This window comes from Melanaphis sacchari, unplaced genomic scaffold (genome assembly GCF_002803265.2).
Source record: "Melanaphis sacchari strain LSU unplaced genomic scaffold, SCAv2.0 Contig221_pilon_pilon, whole genome shotgun sequence".
Classification (NCBI taxonomy): domain Eukaryota; kingdom Metazoa; phylum Arthropoda; class Insecta; order Hemiptera; family Aphididae; genus Melanaphis; species Melanaphis sacchari.
Genome location: NW_020271098.1, coordinates 191,411 through 213,861, shown reverse-complemented (window position 1 = coordinate 213,861; position 22,451 = coordinate 191,411). Strand labels below are relative to the sequence as shown.

The window sequence follows — 22,451 nt, the reverse complement described above, 5'->3', positions numbered from 1 at the left end:
AAAAAAAAAAAAAAAAAAAAAAAAAAAAAAAAAAAAAAAAAAAAAAATTGCGTATCATCGTTGAGCGTAGATGTACGACGACACGCGATATACTATCTACTCCCAATAGTAATGTGTACGCCGGGCGAGATCCGCTAGTGCGATTGATTTCCAAAAATTTTCAAATCATTTGTAAAACTTATATACCCGCTCCTGTTTACAAAACGAACTGGCGAAGACCGCTCGTCGTCGTACAATTATTATTATTATTATTATTATTATTATTATTATTACTATTGTTAATTTAATTGCTATTGTTGTTGATGTATATATATACATAAATGATATTAAATTGTTAAACGTTATAATATTATTATCGTTAGGTAGCGTGGAATCCGTCAGCCGTGTGCTGCAGTCAGTATATCATTATAATAATATATATACAGTGACACGACGACAGGGATAACATCGCGTTGCACGACACCGCCAGCATTCGAAATGACTAATCAACCGACCATAGTGATCAAGTAAATATACATTTTTTTTTATAAATAATTAATAGTTATTGTATAAGTAGGTAGTATAAATCATTAAAACTAGAGCTTAAACTCTGTTGCATCGCATGATTTTTTTTTCGCTTTAAAGATTTATTATTAACTAATCTTAATAGTTACTAAACATTTGTAGTAATCCATTTTCACATATTTACATTTTTTATTTAGTTATTTAATATATATTGAGAACATATTTCCTATTTCCCTATTTTTAATAAATTTTAGTACGTACGTTTAATGATTTTTGCTCAAATGTTATGAATAATATAGTCTCCTATAGTCGTAATTTATCTGATTGAAAACTTATTAGTTTAAAAATTATTTTATTAGATTTGAGATTTTCATATTGAGGCCGTGTCACGAATTCACAATAAATTGCATAGCTCAAACCCCATATTTATTTTGTAATACTATATTGTAATAACGTATTAAGAATGTAAAAAGTAAAAATAATGTTAATATTTTGTAATAATGTAAAATAATATGTAATATTTAATCATAACTTAAATGATTAAAAATATTACACTGATGTACAGGTTATATTATTAGTCGTTGGACGGATTTTTTTAAAAAAATAATTACGTTAAAGGCGTTGGAGATTTTTTTCCTCGTTCTTCGAGATAGCTAATTTGTGAGGTTAGTTTGTTTTTACATTTCAAAAACTAAATTATTAATTCCTATTATGTATTTTGTATAATATAATCACACAAGTTTTTAAGTTCAGGATATAAAGATGTATACAACCAAAAAAAAACATAACAATGTGCCTTTATATTTAGATAAACATAAGATATTATGTGTGTAAGTATACCCTATGTGTCAATGCGTGTCGGTGTATATTATTATACCTACGGGGGTGACCGATGACTAAAACTTCTTTAGTCGCTCCATTAAATGCGACGCGAATAATATAATAAAGTATAAAAAAAATCACTGCATCAAAACCAACATCGTTGTAAGAGGTTGGATCAGGTTACGGTGGTACGGTCCAAAAAATAAAATACAAAATTATGTTTATCGTGAAGTTGATGAAGGTAATTAAAAAAAAAAATTATTTTTTTATTATTAGACTATAAAAACAATTAGCTTTGACGATTTAAAATAAAAATTAAAAAAAACTTGAACCTAATAGACGTTCTATTAAAAGCCACTTTTTCTAAAAAAATTTCGGTAGAGTAAAAACAAATTTCAACTTTACGTACTTTTTCATGGACGAAATATTATGTTTTTTTTTTCTACAATGCGTAACTTTTTATTTGATTAATGTTTAATATATAATATCATTAACTGTACCATTTTAAAAATAATTTAATTTTGTAAAATGTTACACAATATAGTAACAAACATATCACTCAGTGACGATATAATTAATTGAACGTCTATAACTTATTTGTTTTATTTCAAAATTATTAAATGTGCTAGCTACAATACAATATTATTTTATGATTTAATTTTCTGATATTATTTTTAATTTCCATACTAAAAATACAACATAGGTATATGGCTTAATTTGTTAGTAAGTAATATACGCGTAAGCCCTGTCAAATTAGTCTACCCCGCAACTGTACATAGTAATATATAAGAGCCTATTATTTAAATTAAAATATTCTTTAAGTTAGATACCTAAATGTTGGACTATGTTTTTTGTCGTATTTCTATACCTATTTATTATTTTGAGTTGTCTTTGCAAAATTGTTTCGGTCAACCGATCTTAAAGACAACATTTTCATTTACTCTTGTTATTATAATTATGTTCTATTTTTACAATTGGCTTGATTAAGTATGTAAATACTAAAAAGATGTACACAATGGAGATATGTATGAATATTACCTTAGATATACTTATATTATGATTAACGAAATATTCTTACCATTTTATCCGGAACGGCACACTTAGTCACGAAATTATAATAATAGTTATATTACTTTTATAGATATGGTTGTCGACAATCACACAATATTATTAAAGTATTAATTTTACAGACTTTGGTGTCACAACAGCGCACTTAATTATATATGTTATACCACACCATAAATAAGTTTAGCTTCAAATTTCAAAATTTTCTTAGTTACCGGTTGGTAAAACAAACTGCGCGCGTATAAAAATGTTATGTTATTAATTATAAACAAAAAAATATAAATATTTTAAGTCCAAACCGTATTACCGCCATAACTTTAATATGATATCTTCGAGGTTGGTTAACACAAAGTGTTTTATCAGCCTACGTACACTCAAGTGCATAATTTAGGTACTATTGCCATTTTTCGTATTTAGACGTAAAATGGTGTACCGTACACATATTGTACACATTGTAATGCCTAACCATACACTTATTACGGTGTGTTCCAGTCGCTTATTTCATTGATTATTGATCTGCAGCAATATCGTCATGCACAATTTTATTGTCGAATACAATTGCCTAATATTATATTATACAGCTGTCACATTATCTCCTTGAATCTAATATCGGTACTATGGATTAAAATAATATATGATATTTATAAATTATAATAAATACATCTTTTTCTGGCCGTTGTTCTGAAATATTTAAATACCCGTTTGCGGCTCTAATAAATATATTTATATAATATAGGTAGGTAGGTAATTTTGGTGGGCTAAAAAATCATCGTTTATCACTTTAGCCATTGTTTTCGTGATTTTCACAGCCAATGATTGCATCGCAGTTTTTCGTGATTACATCAATACTATTTAGGCATTGGTGTTCTGATAGATTGTAAAATATAGTAATATAATATGGCAAATAGATACTCTCGAGCAATACACGCACAAAAAATAACTCGTTAACCCAAGAGGGATCACGACGATTTTTTTTACTTAACTTATGGTAAAAATTAATGATTACGACTGTTAGAACTAATAAAACAAATCAGTCTCTTCGTGGAATAGAATCCGTATAGATCCGTATAAATTTGATCATTTGAGTAAGACAATTTCAATTGAAATATCTAAGATTATCTTTCTCCGTCAACAAAATATACATCCATAGTTAGACACCCGACAATTTAGTATGGCTAAAAAAAAAAAAATTAATGGAATATGATATACCTAATACGATACCTGTGCGTAAACCTTCGCTTTCAAAAGTTCTTACACGTGAACGGCATGTAATATTAATATAACGTATTACTAGTGCGGTGTACATAATAATATTATTTTTGAATAAATAGGCGTCGGTGGTGGATCAAATAGAGGCTAGAGACTTTCTCGCGTTGTGGTTTTCAACACAGCGGCGAGGTGTCAAATTTAATATTATATTATATAAATAGTATCTTAAGTAGGTACAGAGACGTGCCGCTTAACAACAACAACAATAATAATAATAGTCATACGTATATACATGCGGTGTAGGTAAATATATTTAAATTTATTTTTGGGATTGCATTCATGAAAACACAGAAAAAGTTTGGCCATTGAATCTGGCGCCGTTTTCAGTGTACGCATTTGGAAGGCTATACCTACCGCGGAGTACAAATATGTAGCCACGGGCAAACGAAAAACGTGACGAATCCAACGTCACTGCATCAATGTAGATTCATTACTATGTAGATCCGTCTATGATCTATTATAGTACTTATATATAGTATAATAATACATATATCTATACCAATAGGCACGTACTGACAAAACTTTCGATATTTTACAACTGGCACGACATTGCGGTGAAGTGTGCTGCAGATATATATATTATGCATTTCAAAAGAATAATATGATAAATTATATTACCTACTTAGCACATATGAAACATGAAAAACGCCGCGATATGATGGATTTTGTTTTGTTTTTTCACGCATATTTTCTCGCAATTTGCAACATTAATACTATGCTTTTAAAAGTTTTACACCAATGGAAATTGAAATACGAACACAGAAACGTAAGTGTAAGTATAAAACAACATTCGTATCGAAACCTGCTAACCTACATTACCGAAACAGTATACTGTGTGTTACCTACAGACGTTGTATTAATAATTGTAGGTAATCGCACACGTCGACATCGGTAGGAGGAATAACGTCCAACATTTTTGATGATAAAATCACGTGGATATAGTCTATTAAACTGAACACTGTGCTCACTCTGCAGTGCAATGTATAGGTATTTTACATTGTTAGACTTTTGCCTTAAAATAATATCCATCTTTCAATTAATGTACCCAACATGGAGACAACAGTTAACTAAAAAGCAAATAATACAATATTTATAATCGTCTATAATCTAAAATATAAATAGCTACATCGTTGTCCAATAGTGTTTATTTTTTTTCAGTGGTAGCCAGAAAATAGTACAAAATCATATTTTGACGTTTACTGTTTCAATTCAACTAAACGCAGGAGACGTTATGTCACGTTATTCGACAGACGTCAACTAATCTGCTAAAATTCAAAACTACTGATTTTAAAACCGTTTTGTTTTCAATATAGTGATTATGACACGCGAAATACTCTAACGATAATAGTTATATATAATTGTATGCTTTCAATGATGTCATATTGTTATATAGTGATCGTTTCAGACGATGAGCTCCAAAAAATTCAGCTAATAAATTAATGCAAAGTCATCATATACGACACTGGTGGTATTATATCACTGAAATTCGCGTCGTTGTTTCATGTATTTATTGTTATCATAGAAATCCACACTGCTTACATAACTATGGCATAATGCGATATGTTTATTATAGAGATCGATCGTAAATAGACGTTCATAATCGTCGTTTAACAATAAAACACGTGATTAAATCGGTTTTTCTAATAAATTTAATTTTAAACAATATTATCTTCATATAATGTAATATTATTAAAAGAATTTGATGTGGATAGCGAGAGTTTAGAGAAAGCCTCTGGTTATTGATTATATTGTTAATATTACTATATAAATAAAAAAAAAAAATTATAACAAAACATATACATCAAACGTCCGTATAGGTTCTTCATATTTCTGACTTGAATGCGTGGAAGAGAAAGTGATTAAAACTGTTTATTTCGATCATATACCAAATATATTAATATAAAATGAATACAATAAAAATCATGTATTGTAAGCTGTCTAGTCTCGTTATTTGTTATAACCACAGTTGAAAATAAAAAGTAAATGTCAACTTATACGTACTTTCGTATTTTTTTTTTTAATTTTATTAAGTCAATGTGGATTCAAATATCTTTTATTAGTTACCCTTGCTGGAAATTGAAAGAAATTGTTCGATAAATAATATTTGTTTACAGTTTTATATTCTTATCATTGAAATTTAATTGTATACCTAGTTGACTTCTATTGCAACAAAAAAGACATTAACGATAAAAACATCTTAATTTTATAAAAATTGTATTGTTGTGTTCTATTGTTTAAGTTCGAAAATATATTATTTTTGTTATACTCTGTATTTTTATATTTAGCGAATTTTATGATCGTAATTATTCATAAGTTTTTTTAATAATAATTGATAATTACATAGAGAAATACCTTTATCTCACTAACTCTACCTACCTAACTCGTTGTGGTTACAGTACCTACCTATAAAATATTTGACAACAACATCATTTAATTATTATTTATTATCATGAGCCATATATTATATTAGACATTTATTATATGGACATTATTTCAAACGATATGACATAAAGGTATTCGCAACGCGTCCATATAAAATAATATACTCCGATCGAGACAATAACTATACTGCGCGGCGCTTTTATCAATATACTAATAAGAATGAAATCGTGACTTAGTGCAAAACCACTGTTTTGATATATCGATTTTAATTTTAATTCCCTATAGCTGTCCGAAATGTAAAGTGCGTGGATACGAATCTATAGCCAATGATAAATGCGGTAAATTAATTATTTTCGTGTCGTTGACCGATTATTATTTGTTGTATTTATGCATCGTTTGAACTCCGCAATGTACTAATGTACATTATATAGGGTCTTATTAAAACAAGTACGATAAATCCGGTTTTCTTGTGAGATTGCGAAGAAATAAAAGACATTTGGACAATGTCCAAAAGGTTCGGGTCAGCAGAGGACTTTACAATATTATATTTACCTTGTGACCATGAGGTTTGTTGTTTCAGGAGCGTGGAATAGACCAAGGTCTTTTATGGATATTTAACTGAAACAATTATTATCGTATATTATGAAGGTAGACGCGGCATGTATCTATCATTTATTCTTCTCCAAACAATTCCGCATATTATTTGTATGTTTTGTATTGTTTTAATATGTCGAAACCTGCGATGTACAATAATTACATTGCAATTATAAAACTACGAACTGGAAAAAAAGAACAAACAAAAAGAATTATTCTAAATAAGATAGCATTATTATAAACGATGCGTGAACTAAAAACTATTCAAAATACATATTTTTTGCTCATTCAGTTTATTTTTATAGTTTATACACACATTAAGTATAACGTACACGTTAATGTATAAAAACTTAAAAATAATATACATTTTTCGTATCAATAGTCTTCCCATTAATATGCAACATTAATATGTTGTATAACAAACGATGATATGACAAAAGTAAAAATAGGTTAGGTTTTAATAGGTACCCATTAGATCTTTCGTTAAAGATGAGATACCTATTCAAGTGTTATAAGGAGATAAAATAATATTGTATTATTTTTTTACTAGTACACTATATCATTATAATATATTATTTTACACAAATGGTTTTTTAAACCTAGCCTCTTAGCGTTTAATAATAAATATTAATAATTATTATTATACTAGAAGTAATATAAAAACAATAATTTGAAATGAAATTTATTTTTTCAAACAATAGTATTTAGTTAGAAAAAAATAACAATTGGATATTTTACCTAAGGGCTGTTGTAGCTGCTGTACCTAATTAATTTGGTTAGTCAATCAAACTAATAATTTTTCTTACAAATTAAAAAAAATTAACTAAAGTACGAGAGAATGTTATTTTAATACAATCGATTTGACTCAGACTAATTGAGGATTTTTTTTTTCTGGTGAAAACAATACATATACAGTATACACTATACAGTATAATAACTATAATATGTATGTCTACGTATTTCATTGTTTATCGTCAAATTAATATAAAATAATATAATCATAAATGTTTGATGGTTTTAAGATTAATTAAAATTCAAAGAGCGATCTCTCTTGGTTTGGTTTTTAAATCTATCAATTCGGTCAATGCCAAACGTCCTCAGAATTAAAAATCAAAAATACACATAGTCGTTCGATTTTGATAAATATTTCATATAAATACAAAAGTGGATATAAATCTTAAATATTAATTTATTTTTCATATTATAAATACAAAATATGAATAATATGAATGCGTCATATAGTAATTACGAGTATATTATAATTATCACGATATTATATTATATGATGTATAATATCATTATTGAGATTATTCTAACGTGATCTTTTTAAGGATCACGTACACAAATTTATATCATTTTAATATTTTAATTGTTAAACACATTTGTAATACATGATCATTTTAACTTTTTAACATTTTAACTTCATGATAAATTGAGCATCGTCATAATGTTTCAATGTCTTAATGTTTTTAACAACAGAGCGTTATTAATTGATTACTGTAATATTATAGTACAACATTTTATCGTATTATTTTAACTACTAATTTTAATGTCGATTAATGAAAATAAAATCAATAAGTTTTCCAAACAAAAGAACAAAGTCAATATAGTGTTATATAATATCAATAAAAACTTGAAAACAGTTTTATTATGTTACGAATACAATTTCCAGCTCGTTTTATCTTCAGAATGTACAATTTTAATGCTTATAGATAATTTAATATTACTACTAGATATCTAACGATCTTACTTACATAATTGACGTATTATATTATTGTTTAGAATGTATCATGAAGCATAATAATATACTTGGTCTTTAATGGCTCTCAATAGATAATATTATTATAGCTATAACTTGATATGATATTTATGGGCCAACGAATCGTAACATTAGTATTATCGTCGACATTAATAAACGGAATAACTTAAGCTACTGTTTTAAAGCAGTTCTCAATTACTGTCACATAACATAATAATCAAGGATTGTGACACATGATGCCTCCTGTTGTACTAATATTGTAATGTGAATTGTAATGTGTTATAATATAATTATATGTTCTGTACAGTTTTATACTATATCAATCGACAACGTATGAGAGTTTCATTAGATTTTAATAACATTATTTTTGACTTCAGTTTTGTTTAATTAAAAATGTAAAACACCAGTTCGGGTCACTAGTTAAGGCCGCAATGGCGGTTTTCGCGCTACACAATTCGAAGGATAGAAAGCAATTGGCCGGAACGTCTCTATTCTAAGGCCAAAGGTCGTCTCGGAGAAGTCTGCGAAGAATAAAAAACATATTTGAAAATATTTAATGAAGTGACCTTAACCGGTTTTTTCGAAAATATCGTTTTGGCCAGTGTGCGAACCAAAGAGATATCTACCATCAAAAAAAAAAAAAAAAGATGAAACTATTAAAATCAAATCAATGCATGTACCTACATACGCTCCACATATGTTCAATGCATTTATACAATATTATTATATTATTATTACATTAATATCAATGTTTACTATAAAAATATGTTATCAACATATACTTTGCTTAAAGTAAAAACACTGACGCGTCGTCAAAACATAATAATTTACCATATTAAACTATACCTATATTGTAATTAAACTCAATATTCAAAAAAAAAACTTTTAAGTAGGCTTTACCTGCAGTGCTTAGTGTAATACGTTAATTAGTGTATTGCAACTCGCAATTTGCGACGTGTTGAACTGTTGAAGTATAAAATGTTTAAAACCTGAATGTCGTTAAATTATTATTATAACGCAATCCCCGAACAAATTAGAGAGGATGAAAAATAATTAAATTTTAAAGAATAACGTTGAAATAGAAAAACGAGACTGGATTTTTTCACTATTTAATAAATTGATTTGATGAAAAAAATCCACGAAAGAATGCATTAAAATAAATAATAATCATAATAATATTATAATGATAACATGATTTGCTAACGCTCAAAACGGAGAAAATATAACGAAGGACGATGAAATTGGTCAAAATTGACACGCGATACTGTTGGGCTTAATACCGTATAACTATTAAACTATATAATTGATAATTTATAGTTAATAGAAGTGTCATTAAATATTTTCAAAAGTCATATCGTGTATATTTTATGTTCCTTTTTTTTTTTTTTAACGAACGTTTTGATAATACCTAATTATATTTTATGCATAAAAGTCCCATAAATGTAATAATTAATGAACATTTGTGGTCTTAAAATTAATATTTTTTTTACTTAAAACTAAACTTACTGAAATAAACAAGTATTAAAATATTATTACTACAATTTATACGCAAAGAACATAATTTAACACTTTAAATTAAAAATATAAAACAGCTATTTTTGTTAGATAATTAGTCATCGCTGTTTAGTGCTAAACTTTCAGCAGTATAAAAGTACGTGCTTACCTTTAAAATGTAATGCTCTTTTGATCTGATGACTTGTTCGAATTTCAAATCGAATATCTATAAAAATATCTTACGGAAGTTCAATAATTTTTTAATTTGAATTTTGAAGTTTATATTAAAAAACGTAAACTGTAATAATTTTTTTTTTTTTGATTAATATTTAATCAATAATCTGGTAGTTTTTTTTTTTTACGTAGTATTTTCAATAATATATTAAACGTATAGAACTAATCTGCGTAATAAGTACATAAACGTACCTGCTTAACTTATTTTAATTTAATTTATTTTATTTTTTACGAGCATTTTCCAAGCATGATAATAATACTATTACGAATATTGAATCAGTCCCGAGAGATTATGTTATAAACATTTGCAATTGCATACATATGTTAAATTTAATTTAATATATTTAAACGAATACACATTATCTATATTAACGTATGTATTATACTAATAGCCATAATATAATGGATATAGTCATTATAGCCAATAGAGATGTCAGTATCGCATTCAAGGGGACGGACTCCCTTGGTCGTGTAATAATATCAAATCGGAGTATACTTATATTCGACCCGACGCGATTAAAGTACTGGAAAAGCATTCATATAAACCGTTACCGTATACCCGTGCATGATTTAAACCTTACACATGTACATGAAACGAAACCATCATAGAACTTTGTTCGACTTAATTTAAATTTCGGTAAATTTTACACAAATGCGATAGTTATTATTTCAAGTTTTTTACAAATACGTCAAACGGCTTTTTAACATGGAATTTTCTTTTTCTTGCTAACCAAACCCGTTCCCCGGTCACTGATCTTGAAGTAGTCCAAACTGGTCCGGACAGTATGTCTTCGCGATTTATACCATGTGTCCATGTGTAATAAAATCATCGTAGTACCAATATAATAAAATATTAATTATATTGCCAAATTGTATAGGTTTATCCCTCTCTTTTTTTGTCCAGCCTTATATCCAAGTCGTAAAAAACTTTATACTTTTATCGAACGGGGAAATAAGAAAATGTATAATATTGTAATATAAATAACATATATCTGTATACTCTACAATACATATAATATAATAAATATATGACACTAAACGTCGCGAATTTACGATATTATCTATTAAACCATTTAATATACGTTTGGAAACTGTTATTAATAAATGAAGTGACCAAATATAATAAATATTATACCATGTACTTTACACAATTCATACAACCGTCATCGTATAGGACCAAAACACACAACGTCGCGTTCGCATGACTACAGCTTACATCGAGCGTCCTGTATAAAACATTTAGTGCATTACAATTTACAATTCGACGTTCATGAAAATACCGTTGGTCGTTCGAACGAAAATTTGGTTGGAAAACGAACCCTCGTTCTAAGCTTGGCTTTTGTTTTTGACAACTCACTTTACTCAGGTCGGTGGACACCACATTTGGTGGGCTTTGTACGCGCGAGGAGGCATTTACTATATGCACGATAATAATAATATCATGTTTAGTATGACTATTATGTGGGTACAAATCTTTTCCTGTTTTCACTTTTTCGTTTTTTTCTCTTTAGTTTTTGATTTTCAGTAAAAAAAAAAAAAGTAATCGCACACAGTGGCCGTTTAATTACATCGGGGTATGGTCGATTAGTCATGGTCGATTTCACGTATTCAGGTTCGTCATAATTTTCACTGAATACAATACATTTTATGAATATAATATTATTATTGTTATACACGCCTTAATCCGCTGCAATTGATTTACATAAATCATACCTATGTTATATCAACACCCGTGTTCGCGCGTAATAACGTACAATCAATTGCAGCGATCGTTTCCTCCTAACGTTTTTACAGTTTCTCAAAATTAATAATCATCATCGACACACGTCATTATATCACTAGTAAAGTGTGCACAACTATTATTTCAGCACAGTAATATATAGTGTTAATAATAGAACGGTAAACATATGCCCGGCTGTTATAAATTATAATAATCGTAATATAATATTATTATTACGGTTGTTTTTTTGGAAAATCAGCATTGTTCAAAAATCATTAATTAGTGTATTTAGTTAGTATATTAATCAATAGGAAAGAATTAATTAGAATATAAGCCACAGGCACTTGTAACATATTCTTATATTAGGTCATCAATGGCCTTATGATTACTTTATCAGTCTTCGAAAATTATCAAAGTGCACGTGGTGTGTAATACTGACGAATAATACATAAAATACGAATTAAAAATCTGAATATTTATATACGTATAATTTACATTCATCCGATTTAATAATCTGTTGGTTTACAAAGTAAAAATAAAAATATAATAGTGTATTTATTTGTATATATATTTACATATTGTTGTTTTCAATTGTTAGCAGTGTACACATTGTTCCAGAGCACATTATAATATAATGAGTTATAAGATGTACATATTAAATCTAACTAAAAGTTTTAACTGATTTAAAACTCTCAGTGCCTGTATAACGAACACATGAGGAAACAGTTTTTCTATTTATTCAATATAAAATTAAAAATACTATATCTTTATCATATTGTTATATTACGTACAGTCATTTAATTTTATAATATAGATTTAAACCACAGCCCATGTCGTCTCCTGTAAGATTTTAATACACACAATAGTTTCCCACACTTAAACAAACCATACATAGAGAAATTTGTCAATTAGATTGACTATACTAAATAACAAATAAATAATTAGCACAATTTTGAATATTTATATTAATTTATCTTTAACGATAGAATACCAACGTATGCAGGCCCCCACATTTAATTTTAGGCCCCTATATTAAATGTTTTTACGGCCCCTGTACCTAGTATAGTAAACTTCCAATAATAAAATGTACAACAAATTATTAAGTTAAGAATAATACCCATTTTCTTTATATTAATATAATTTTTATTACAATATTATTTTAATGAAAAAGGAAAAAGTACCTATTTTTATGATTTTACTTCATTAAATAATAAATAAATATTTATTATTATTTAATAAATATACTACAAGGAAAACAGATTAAAAAATCATTTATTTCATTTCAAACTAACCGATCCCGAGAAAATGATTAACGATTATTCGATGATATAATATGATATAAGCTTTATGCTATAAGGCATTAAGTTAGTAAAATATTTACTATTAATGTCTTTTGGCAAGTATTTAAAATAGCCTACCAATTCAGGAAATACTGATAGGCAACAAACAATCTGTATTACAAACTGGTTTCGTGATGGAAATTAGTACCTTTCAGGGTCCTTTAAATTCATGGATGTCACCAATGTCGGTACAATTGATGTTTCTTCTTCATTTTCACATAAATTAGAACTAATATTAATCGGAGAACAAATATTAGTCTCATCCGTGTTAACGATAACCAGAGGGTATCTGGCACAGTCAAATCATTATTAACAAGCATAATTGTCTCCAAAGTTGATATAAAAAACTGTGAAATAAAATAACGACTCCTTGCTTCCTTGCTATTTATTTTCTAATATTGCTTTACGTTTCAGGGCACCCGATTACGTCTATTTATTATTTATGTTAAAATAAACGAGTGAAGAACGCAATAAAATAATATAATAATTATAATACGATCAAATGAATAAAATTAACGGTTTACAAAACGTACGGTGTGTGTATTGAACAATACTGATCAAATATAACTAAAGAGCTATAAAAATAGTACCAAATCAATTAAAAAATAACAATAATACGGCTTCCTGTTAAGATACGTTAATTTCTAGATACTTATCGAATATTTTTTTGTTATTTTACACGAATAAAAATAAAAATATATATAATATACAATCATAAAATATTTAAGTAATAATTATATCAAAATATCAAAAACTTCAAATATATTTCAGCAGGCCCCAAAAACCAGAGCTCCTGTGCTCCAAGTCCGAAGCTCCTTTTTCATTGGAACCCTGGACGTGTAATATACATTTTAGTGAATATAAATTATGATAAATTACTCAATAGATAAATAAACAAAAATGAATATTCATAAGAATATATAACCTTATTTCTCAATTTCACTTGAAAACCTTTCATAATTATATAATATTTAATGTGTTTATTCTTGGACCGTCTTCCTATTGACTCATTCGGTTAATGGATTTCTTGTAATGCTTCTGATTCCAATGTGTGTCCATAAGACATAACCGACGACTAACGTATTTAAATAACGAATTAAATTATCAATTGTTTTCAAATCCTCCAAACACTCGCAACAGATCATGAGATAGGTATTCACGTAGATCAAATTAATGTCTTAAATGGATACAAAACATACATACACATCATAGTCTAAAAATATTATAGTTTGTGTGTGTTTTAATATAATATTATGCTTAATACTATTAAATAATATAATAGTTAGTAATGGATATATTCGGTTATCCGACTCAATGACAAATAAATAATAACTGTTGGAGTAAATTATGATAAACATTGAAGTTAATCAAATATAATTTGAACTTATTGTTTTACAATTTTATTTTTAATAAATTAAAAATAATTATAAGTAATATTAAAAAAAAAAAAACAAATATATTAATCTAAATTGTACACCTACTACTGATAATTGGAGATTTGTCCTCGTCACACGTAAGAAAACTACAACAATGATCATCGAAAATATATTACGTCTTATATCACATAATATATAATAATTAGTATTTACATATTTTGCAACAATCGATCGCGCAAAAAGGTCGTTATGACGTTTTCCTGTATTTCAGATCAAAAAAGTTTGCTTCATTATACTCTTATACGTCTATTCATTATTATGATATTACATTCGATACACGTTAAGCGTTTACCTGTGCATAATAAATAATTAACTACTCGTTGTTATAACCGCTTGATTACTACTTGAAAGACGTCTGTATAGTGTATACACGTCTTCATAAACTTCTCACGCACGCACACACACACACATACACAAATATGTACATTTAAATATTTTATTAAATCAGTATAATGATTAATTTTGGTTCTGTTTCAGAAACCCGACATGGTGGAAGAGGAGGACGAACTTGGAACGGAATCTGACTATCGTTGCCGGCGGAATGCTATTAGCGTCCTCATTTCTGGCCCTAGCTCTGTCCACGTTATACTTCAACCATAGCTGCAACATGGGTAAGACAAAAACTTTAACGTTTGAACAGACCAAATCCTACGATGGTATTACAGACGCAATCAGTATTTAATTCAGTAATTTATTGTATAGAGCACGTATTAATACATGCATTGTACAATTAGATATATAATTATTATAAAATAAGCGTCATCGATTAACAGCGTGGCAGATTGCTGGTACAGAATATATCTGCGACATATATAACACGTTTAAAATTAAAATTTAATTTCAGTGTACTTATACTGTACATACATTTAAAATCCTCCAGACAAACCCTTTGGCCTTTAATGCACTTTAAGGTGCTTATATCTACGTTGTAACGATATTACAATACACGGTACGAAGTTGGTGCCGATAAAATGCGTATAGACTATTGTATGGAACGTAATATAATATTACATTATCACATAATTATTATAATATGACCTGTAAATATTATGTGTTAAAAATATAACCTACCCAATAAACTAGTTCTAAATTCGATTATCGACACAGTGCATAATATTTAAAAAAAAAACCTGTTGTTGTACTCTATATAACGGTTAACGGAGCTATAAACATGTCCGCTGAAATAAGCTGAAATAAAAGTTAAACTCGCGCAGAAACTAGTGCTCTGGCGCCAAATGGTAACAATTACCGGCTTATAAATCGTATTTTCTGTAGTTATTACTTATTAGGTGGTTATAATTTTCTAACGTAGAAATCTAATTGTGGCGAGACGTAAAAAGAAATATTAATAATCTTACGAGAAAATAAAAATTTAAAAAACACTCAAGTGCTCGGGCAACGACAACCGGGGAATTAGTCGAATAAGATTGACAGGAAATTTATAATTTTTCGATTTCCGCAGTGAATAATATTATCATATACCTCAATACCTGGGTAATATTATTATCGGTTTTCAAACGGTTATTAATTACGTAAATAACAACATTTAATAACGATTTCCGCGAAATGCCGGAACATTTTCGTGTTTATCATATTTTTACAATTTTTTTTTAGAATCTATTACAATCATTATCATTTTATGTACGTAAAATCGTTTCATCATTTAATTTTTTTTTTATAAATAAACATAACCTATATGGCTTATACCGAAACCTTGAACATTAAATAATGATAATGTAGTCATACAATAGTTAATACACATCAGTTTCTTGTTTCTATGCAGCAAAATGGTTAAATTAATAAAATACACAATTCTTATGTAAATAAATAATTTATTACATTATAATAATAATGACTACTTGACATAAGGTACTTTTTCATGTTATAGTAGATAATTATTTTTGATGTTTTATTTAATTATATAACTAATTTATCTAATATTTTATCTGTCATATTTTAGTATTATAGTAAATTATTAATTTTATAAGCAACTAGTAAGTCATGCGTCGTAGTTAAAACTTAAGCACGTTACTTAAATACTACAAAACAACAAAACATATTCCATAAAAACACATTTTACTTATAACAGAAGTAAACAAAAAACAATGTTTGCTATCTATTCCTATAAACATTAAATGTAAAATCACCACACTACATTCTTCATTTCTCCATAATATTATATAAAGACACAGAAGTGAAAACATTGGTCATATGAAATATATCTACGTGTTGTGTTTATAAGCTTTTTCTACTAATTTATTGAAAATTATATTAAAGTGAGAGCCAGTTGGACGTTAGTAATATATATTACTTAATAGTGCTCACGCATTATAGTTTATTGCAACTACATATATTATACTAGGTATATAGCTGCAGTAATTATATATTATAGGAAAAAACAACATTTTATTTAATGGCAACTATACTTAATCAATGGGATTTAGTTATTATTTTGTAATATTCTAAGAACATGATCAGTAGGTACTTAAATAGTTTACAACGTTAAATCGACTGTTTAGTATAATGTATAATCATTATACTATTCACGTTGCATATCTGTATTTTTTATTATTATTAACTAAAATATTTAATTCAATCATACATGATTGTAATTTTTAACCGTTTATTTACGTCCACAGAGAGTCTTCCATCGATATCAGCTGAAAATAATGGTTTGATTGGCAAATCACGAGGTAGAAGTCTGTTCCAGAATAGAGAATACGAAAAAGATAACATTTGTCTCACTGCCGGTTGCGTTAAGGCTGGTAAAAATCATTTATTTTATACGCGACTCGATTAATTACTGATTTATGATAAATTTTAATGAAATATTTAAATTGTTTGATTGGTAATTATATCTGTGTACGCTTTATACGATACCTACTAAAACTGTTGAACATTTTAGCGGCTTCTGTAATCAACAATATGGATCCATCAGTAGATCCTTGTGATGATTTCTATCAGTTTGCGTGTGGCAATTTCATAAAAGAAACCATTATCGACGACGATAAAACGTCACAAACCACATTCAGTGCGATTAGCGATTCGCTGTTAAACAAGCTTCGAATGATCATCACCGAACCCATTCAACCGAATGAACAGAGACCGTTCAAAATGGCGAAGTTATTGTATAAATCGTGCATGGACAAAGGTATATATAAGTATACAAAGATCGAATGTTAATTGTTATACAACAGTCATCACCAAACACGCATATATTATAATTTAATTACTATAAACTTTGTGTTAACAGAAAAAATCGAAAAAGTCGGTTTGGGAGCTATTAAGGGAATGTTAAAAAGCCTGGGCGGCTGGCCAGTACTGGAAGCCGAGAAATGGAACGAGGCGGATTTCACGTGGAAGGACAGCGTGTACAAGTTCAGAGTGGCTGGCTACAGCGTAGACTACTTCATTGACTTCTCCATCAGCACAGATTTAAAAAACACCACAATGAGAGCTATTGATGTGAGCAATATAATTATATTATTCGACATAAAACAAAAGCAATACAATTACCGTTGTGTCTATATGTGTAATAATGCATTTAACGGGTATTTTTTGCGCCCGATCATTATTTCAGCTGGACCAAGCGTCGCTGGGACTCAGCCGAGAGTACTTGGTCAAAGGTACCGACGACAAAATCGTGGCTTCGTACTACAGGTACATGGTAGATATCGCGGTGCTGTTCGGCGCTGACCGGCAGAGGGCCACCAAGGAACTGAGAGAGTCGTTGGACTTCGAAATAGGATTGGCAAAAATATCGTTGCCATTGGAAGAACGTCGGGATGCCGCCAAGCTGTACAACCCAATGAAAATCGCGGATCTACAACAGAAGTTCCCAAGCATACCGTGGCAAGAGTACCTGAATAAACTTTTGAACCCCTTAACCATACGCCAGGACGATATTATAATTGTAAACTCGCCAAAATACTTGACAGACCTGGAAGCTCTACTCAGCAATACGCCCAAGAGGTAAAGATTATTACACAAATATAATGTGTATATGGTTATGAGTCATTTCATGTGTTCCTGTACGATTTATTGTAAAGTAATTACAAGAGGACGTTAAACTTTCATATCATGTTTATTGTAAAATTACTTTGAAAAAAGCAATTATTGCTCGTTATATTAATATGGCTTAATAATGAGAAAGCAACAATTTATAATGGTTAATCAATTCTTTAGATACAACGAAAAATTAGTTTTTAAAATAGCAATAAGGTTATAAGTGTTTAGAAAATCGATTTTCGTGCCTAAAATAAGTACTATAAATATTATCTCCATTTCATTTTATAATGAAATCAGTACGAGACGACGATCTGTGTAAAATTATTAAAAATTATTTTTTCATAGAAATTTCGTAATTACGTATTGAATAATACGAGTATTTTAGTATACATTTTTTTTCCAAAACGTCATTAAAGTTGCCTATATAAACCCCTTAATAACGCAGATGAAACGCCCAGAAACAATCCTTTATTTTATTTTGTCGTCAGGATCCAAGCGAATTACGTGATTTGGAGAGCTGCTGCGGCGTCCGTCAGTTACCTGACTGAAGAAATGAGGAAAAGACAGTTGGAGTACAGCACCGAGCTATCGGGCAGGACTGAAAGAGAACCCAGATGGAAGGAATGTGTGGATATAAGTTCCGGAAGTTTTTCATTGGCTATCGGGTCGTTGTACGTAAGACGTTATTTCGACGAAAACGCTAAAAAGAATGCTTTAGAAATGGTGAACGGCATCAGGGAGGAAATGTACAAAATATTATCGTCAATTGATTGGATGGATGATGAAACAAGGTAAAGTTCCGCTTTCGACTAATATACGCATCCCTTTCGATAATAAAAATGATGACATTATTATTTTTGTTATATTGACTATAGGAAAAACGCTATTGACAAAGCAAAGTCGATGACCAGTCACATTGCATATCCAGATGAATTATTGGACGACAGAAAATTGAATGCGTTTTATGAAAATGTAATAAATTATATACATTTAAGACCTAACTAGGACACGTTTATACGATATAATATGATATATTAAAAAAATTGTTTTGCTGTGAGCATTTGATTAATAATTATGATATGCTGTTATTTTTTGTTTTTTTTTTTAGCTTGATGTAAACGATAACGACTATTATACAGCAATATTAAATTTGACTAAATTTGGGACCGACTATAGCTTTTCGAAATTACGGCAACCTGTTAACAAATCAGATTGGATTACTCACAGTAAAACAGCAATTGTAAATGCATTTTATAGTGCTATTGAAAATAGTATCCGTAAGTAATATGAAAATATATACTATACATGAACCTTAATAGTTATTCAATGGCAAACCGTGATAGATAATTACTGAAAATTCAAACTCAAATTTTAAATTCAAATCTAGTGTAGAAATTATCAGCTATTTTAAATAAAACAATAACATTTAGTGATAATCAAACAATTTTTTTCTACACCCATCCCACTATTTTGGATAACTTATTGGGATCGGTGTAACAAATCAAACTGCTTTTTAAATTGTAAACGAAAACGCTTAGAAGTTTTTCATTTTATTTTTCCAATAAAAAATATTTAATAAAATTAAAATCGAAAATGTATCATTTATAGTGTAAAATGTGATATATTTTTTAAAGCACGGCGAATATTATTACTTTAAAAATGGGTTTTCACAAAACTATATTTTAATTCGATTAACAATACATCTAACATAAATATAGAAATTATTGCAGAGTCATAATTCCTTTTTTATAAGCGATTTTAAATTTTCAGAATTTCCCGCTGGTATCTTGCAAGGCGCATTCTTTTCCAGTGATCGTCCCCGGTACATGAATTACGGCGCCATTGGATTTGTAATTGGTCACGAGATCACTCACGGTTTTGATGATCAAGGCAGGCAGTTCGATAAGGAGGGTAATCTGGTAGACTGGTGGGCAGAGGAGACGAAGAAACGCTACTTGGAGAAGGCGATGTGCATCATCAGACAGTATGGAAATTACACGGCTCATGAAGTCGGTCTCAAGGTGTGTGTAACAAAATACGTTTCTTAAGACAGCGTTTTTACGCGGATTAATTTCGAGGTTGAATTAATCCGTTCACTTAAAATCCAATTTTTCTTGGATTTCGAATGTTTATAGATGTTCAAAATTCGAATGATTGTTGGCCATTATAGATTCCGCCGAATAATCGACTAGTAATTGCATATTTATAAATTTTAACAAAGAACTTAAAAAAAAATTGTGTTACTCGTTCGGAAAGAGTGCTGCTAAAAGATTTTCATCGTATAAAAATATATACCCAAATCGTCGTCAATGTCATTTACTTTCACACGGATGAAGGTGATATTAAAATGAAATATTTTAATTCAAAATTTCAAATTATAATAAACGCGCGTATAATCAATTACAAATTACATCTTATTGAAAATAACAATACACCGATATTGTTTCAGTACATAAAAAATATTACTCTATACCGGTTCATATCATTTTACTCTATACCGGTTCATATCATTAACTTAAAATGCATGCTATATTAATAGACCAAAGCAGCACTAATTTTCTTATTGTTACCTATAATTTTTAGTTATTAAATTTACATCCCACCGTATAAAGTATAACGCATTATAGTATTTATCGTACTGTCTTTGGTATCACGCAATCCCTTATTTCGTATTTTTCGAACAGTCACGAATCGCCATGCAGAACACTAATTTTCAGCCGATCGTCGCTGAAGTTAGATCGATATTTCGAATAACACCGATAAAACGTATTTAAAAAAAAAATATTTCGACCATGTCTACAATGTCCGCGAATTTCAAAATGTCAGCCAACATTTTATTTATTTAAACCCTCGAATTGAGATTAACAAGGCGAGACCATGACCACACCTACGGCCTGACCTATAACGACTCATTTTTTCGCAGTTGAATGGCATCAACACGCAGGGTGAGAACATCGCGGACAACGGTGGCGTGAAGGAGGCGTACTACGCGTACAACGTGTGGACCAAACGACACGGCATCGAACCCCGGTTGCCAGGACTCCAGGACTACACACCACAGCAGATGTTCTGGGTGAGTGCCGCCAACGTGTGGTGCTCCAAGTATCGGCCGGAAACACTCAAGAACCGCATCACTACCGGCTTCCACTCGCCAGGCCGTTTCCGTATCATCGGCCCGTTCTCCAATCTGGAAGACTTCAGTAACGACTTCCGGTGTCCATTGGGCTCTAACATGAACCCGGTCAAGAAGTGCCAAGTGTGGTGAGACTATCACCCAAACGTGCACATATCATTATCATTGTTGTCATTATTTTTAAAGGTACCTTTTCTACTTGTACGAAATAATGGCAATATTATAATATATGTGCGATAAAAAAATCTCGTCGTGTGTGCGCCTAATTATATTATATCATTACAAAAAATTGTTGTATAGGTGTAAAATATTATTAATTATTATATATTCGAATACGATCAAACCAGTCCCTTGATTCGTCCCACCCCACTAATCGTCACTCAAAAAACATTCCCGCGGACGATTTTACTCTTCTCTCCCGCCCACCCTAACCACTGGCCCATCATAATCCTCCCGCGAGCTTTATCTGTGGTAATTTATTTATATACAATATTTTATTATTATTATTATTATTATTATGATTATTGTAATTGTGGTATTGTATTATTATTATTATTATTGTTTTTAAAAAGTACGACATAGTTTAAGTATCGAGAGTCTACAATTTGAGTATATTACATTACATGTGACCATTTTTTTTTTATATATATATAATTTAACAATAACAAAAAAAAAAAATACAAAACTAAGA

The 22,451-nt window shown here is 29.2% G+C and overlaps 1 protein-coding gene across 1 annotated transcript; it reads left to right on the top strand.

Moving 5' to 3' along the window:
* Positions 1-477: 477 nt before the first annotated feature.
* On the top strand, positions 478-22,438 carry LOC112594224 (neprilysin-2). Its single transcript, XM_025338907.1, has 11 exons — positions 478-506; positions 15,097-15,230; positions 17,259-17,384; positions 17,525-17,770; positions 17,873-18,084; positions 18,200-18,591; positions 19,116-19,418; positions 19,503-19,599; positions 19,736-19,904; positions 20,398-20,648; positions 21,551-22,438. The coding sequence occupies exons 1-11, from the start codon at positions 478-480 to the stop codon at positions 21,890-21,892; spliced, it is 2,301 nt and encodes a 766-aa protein (XP_025194692.1). The 3' UTR covers positions 21,893-22,438.
* The last annotated feature ends 13 nt before the right edge of the window (positions 22,439-22,451 follow it).

Excerpts from the sequence above, each read along its gene's own strand:
- LOC112594224 (XM_025338907.1), top strand. The coding sequence starts at position 478 with ATGACTAATCAACCGACCATAGTGATCAA. Across the intron at positions 19,600-19,735 it reads TGAATGCGTTTTATGAAAAT|CTTGATGTAAACGATAACGA; the intron begins GTAATAAATTAT and ends TTTTTTTTTTAG. Across the intron at positions 20,649-21,550 it reads CTCATGAAGTCGGTCTCAAG|TTGAATGGCATCAACACGCA; the intron begins GTGTGTGTAACA and ends ATTTTTTCGCAG.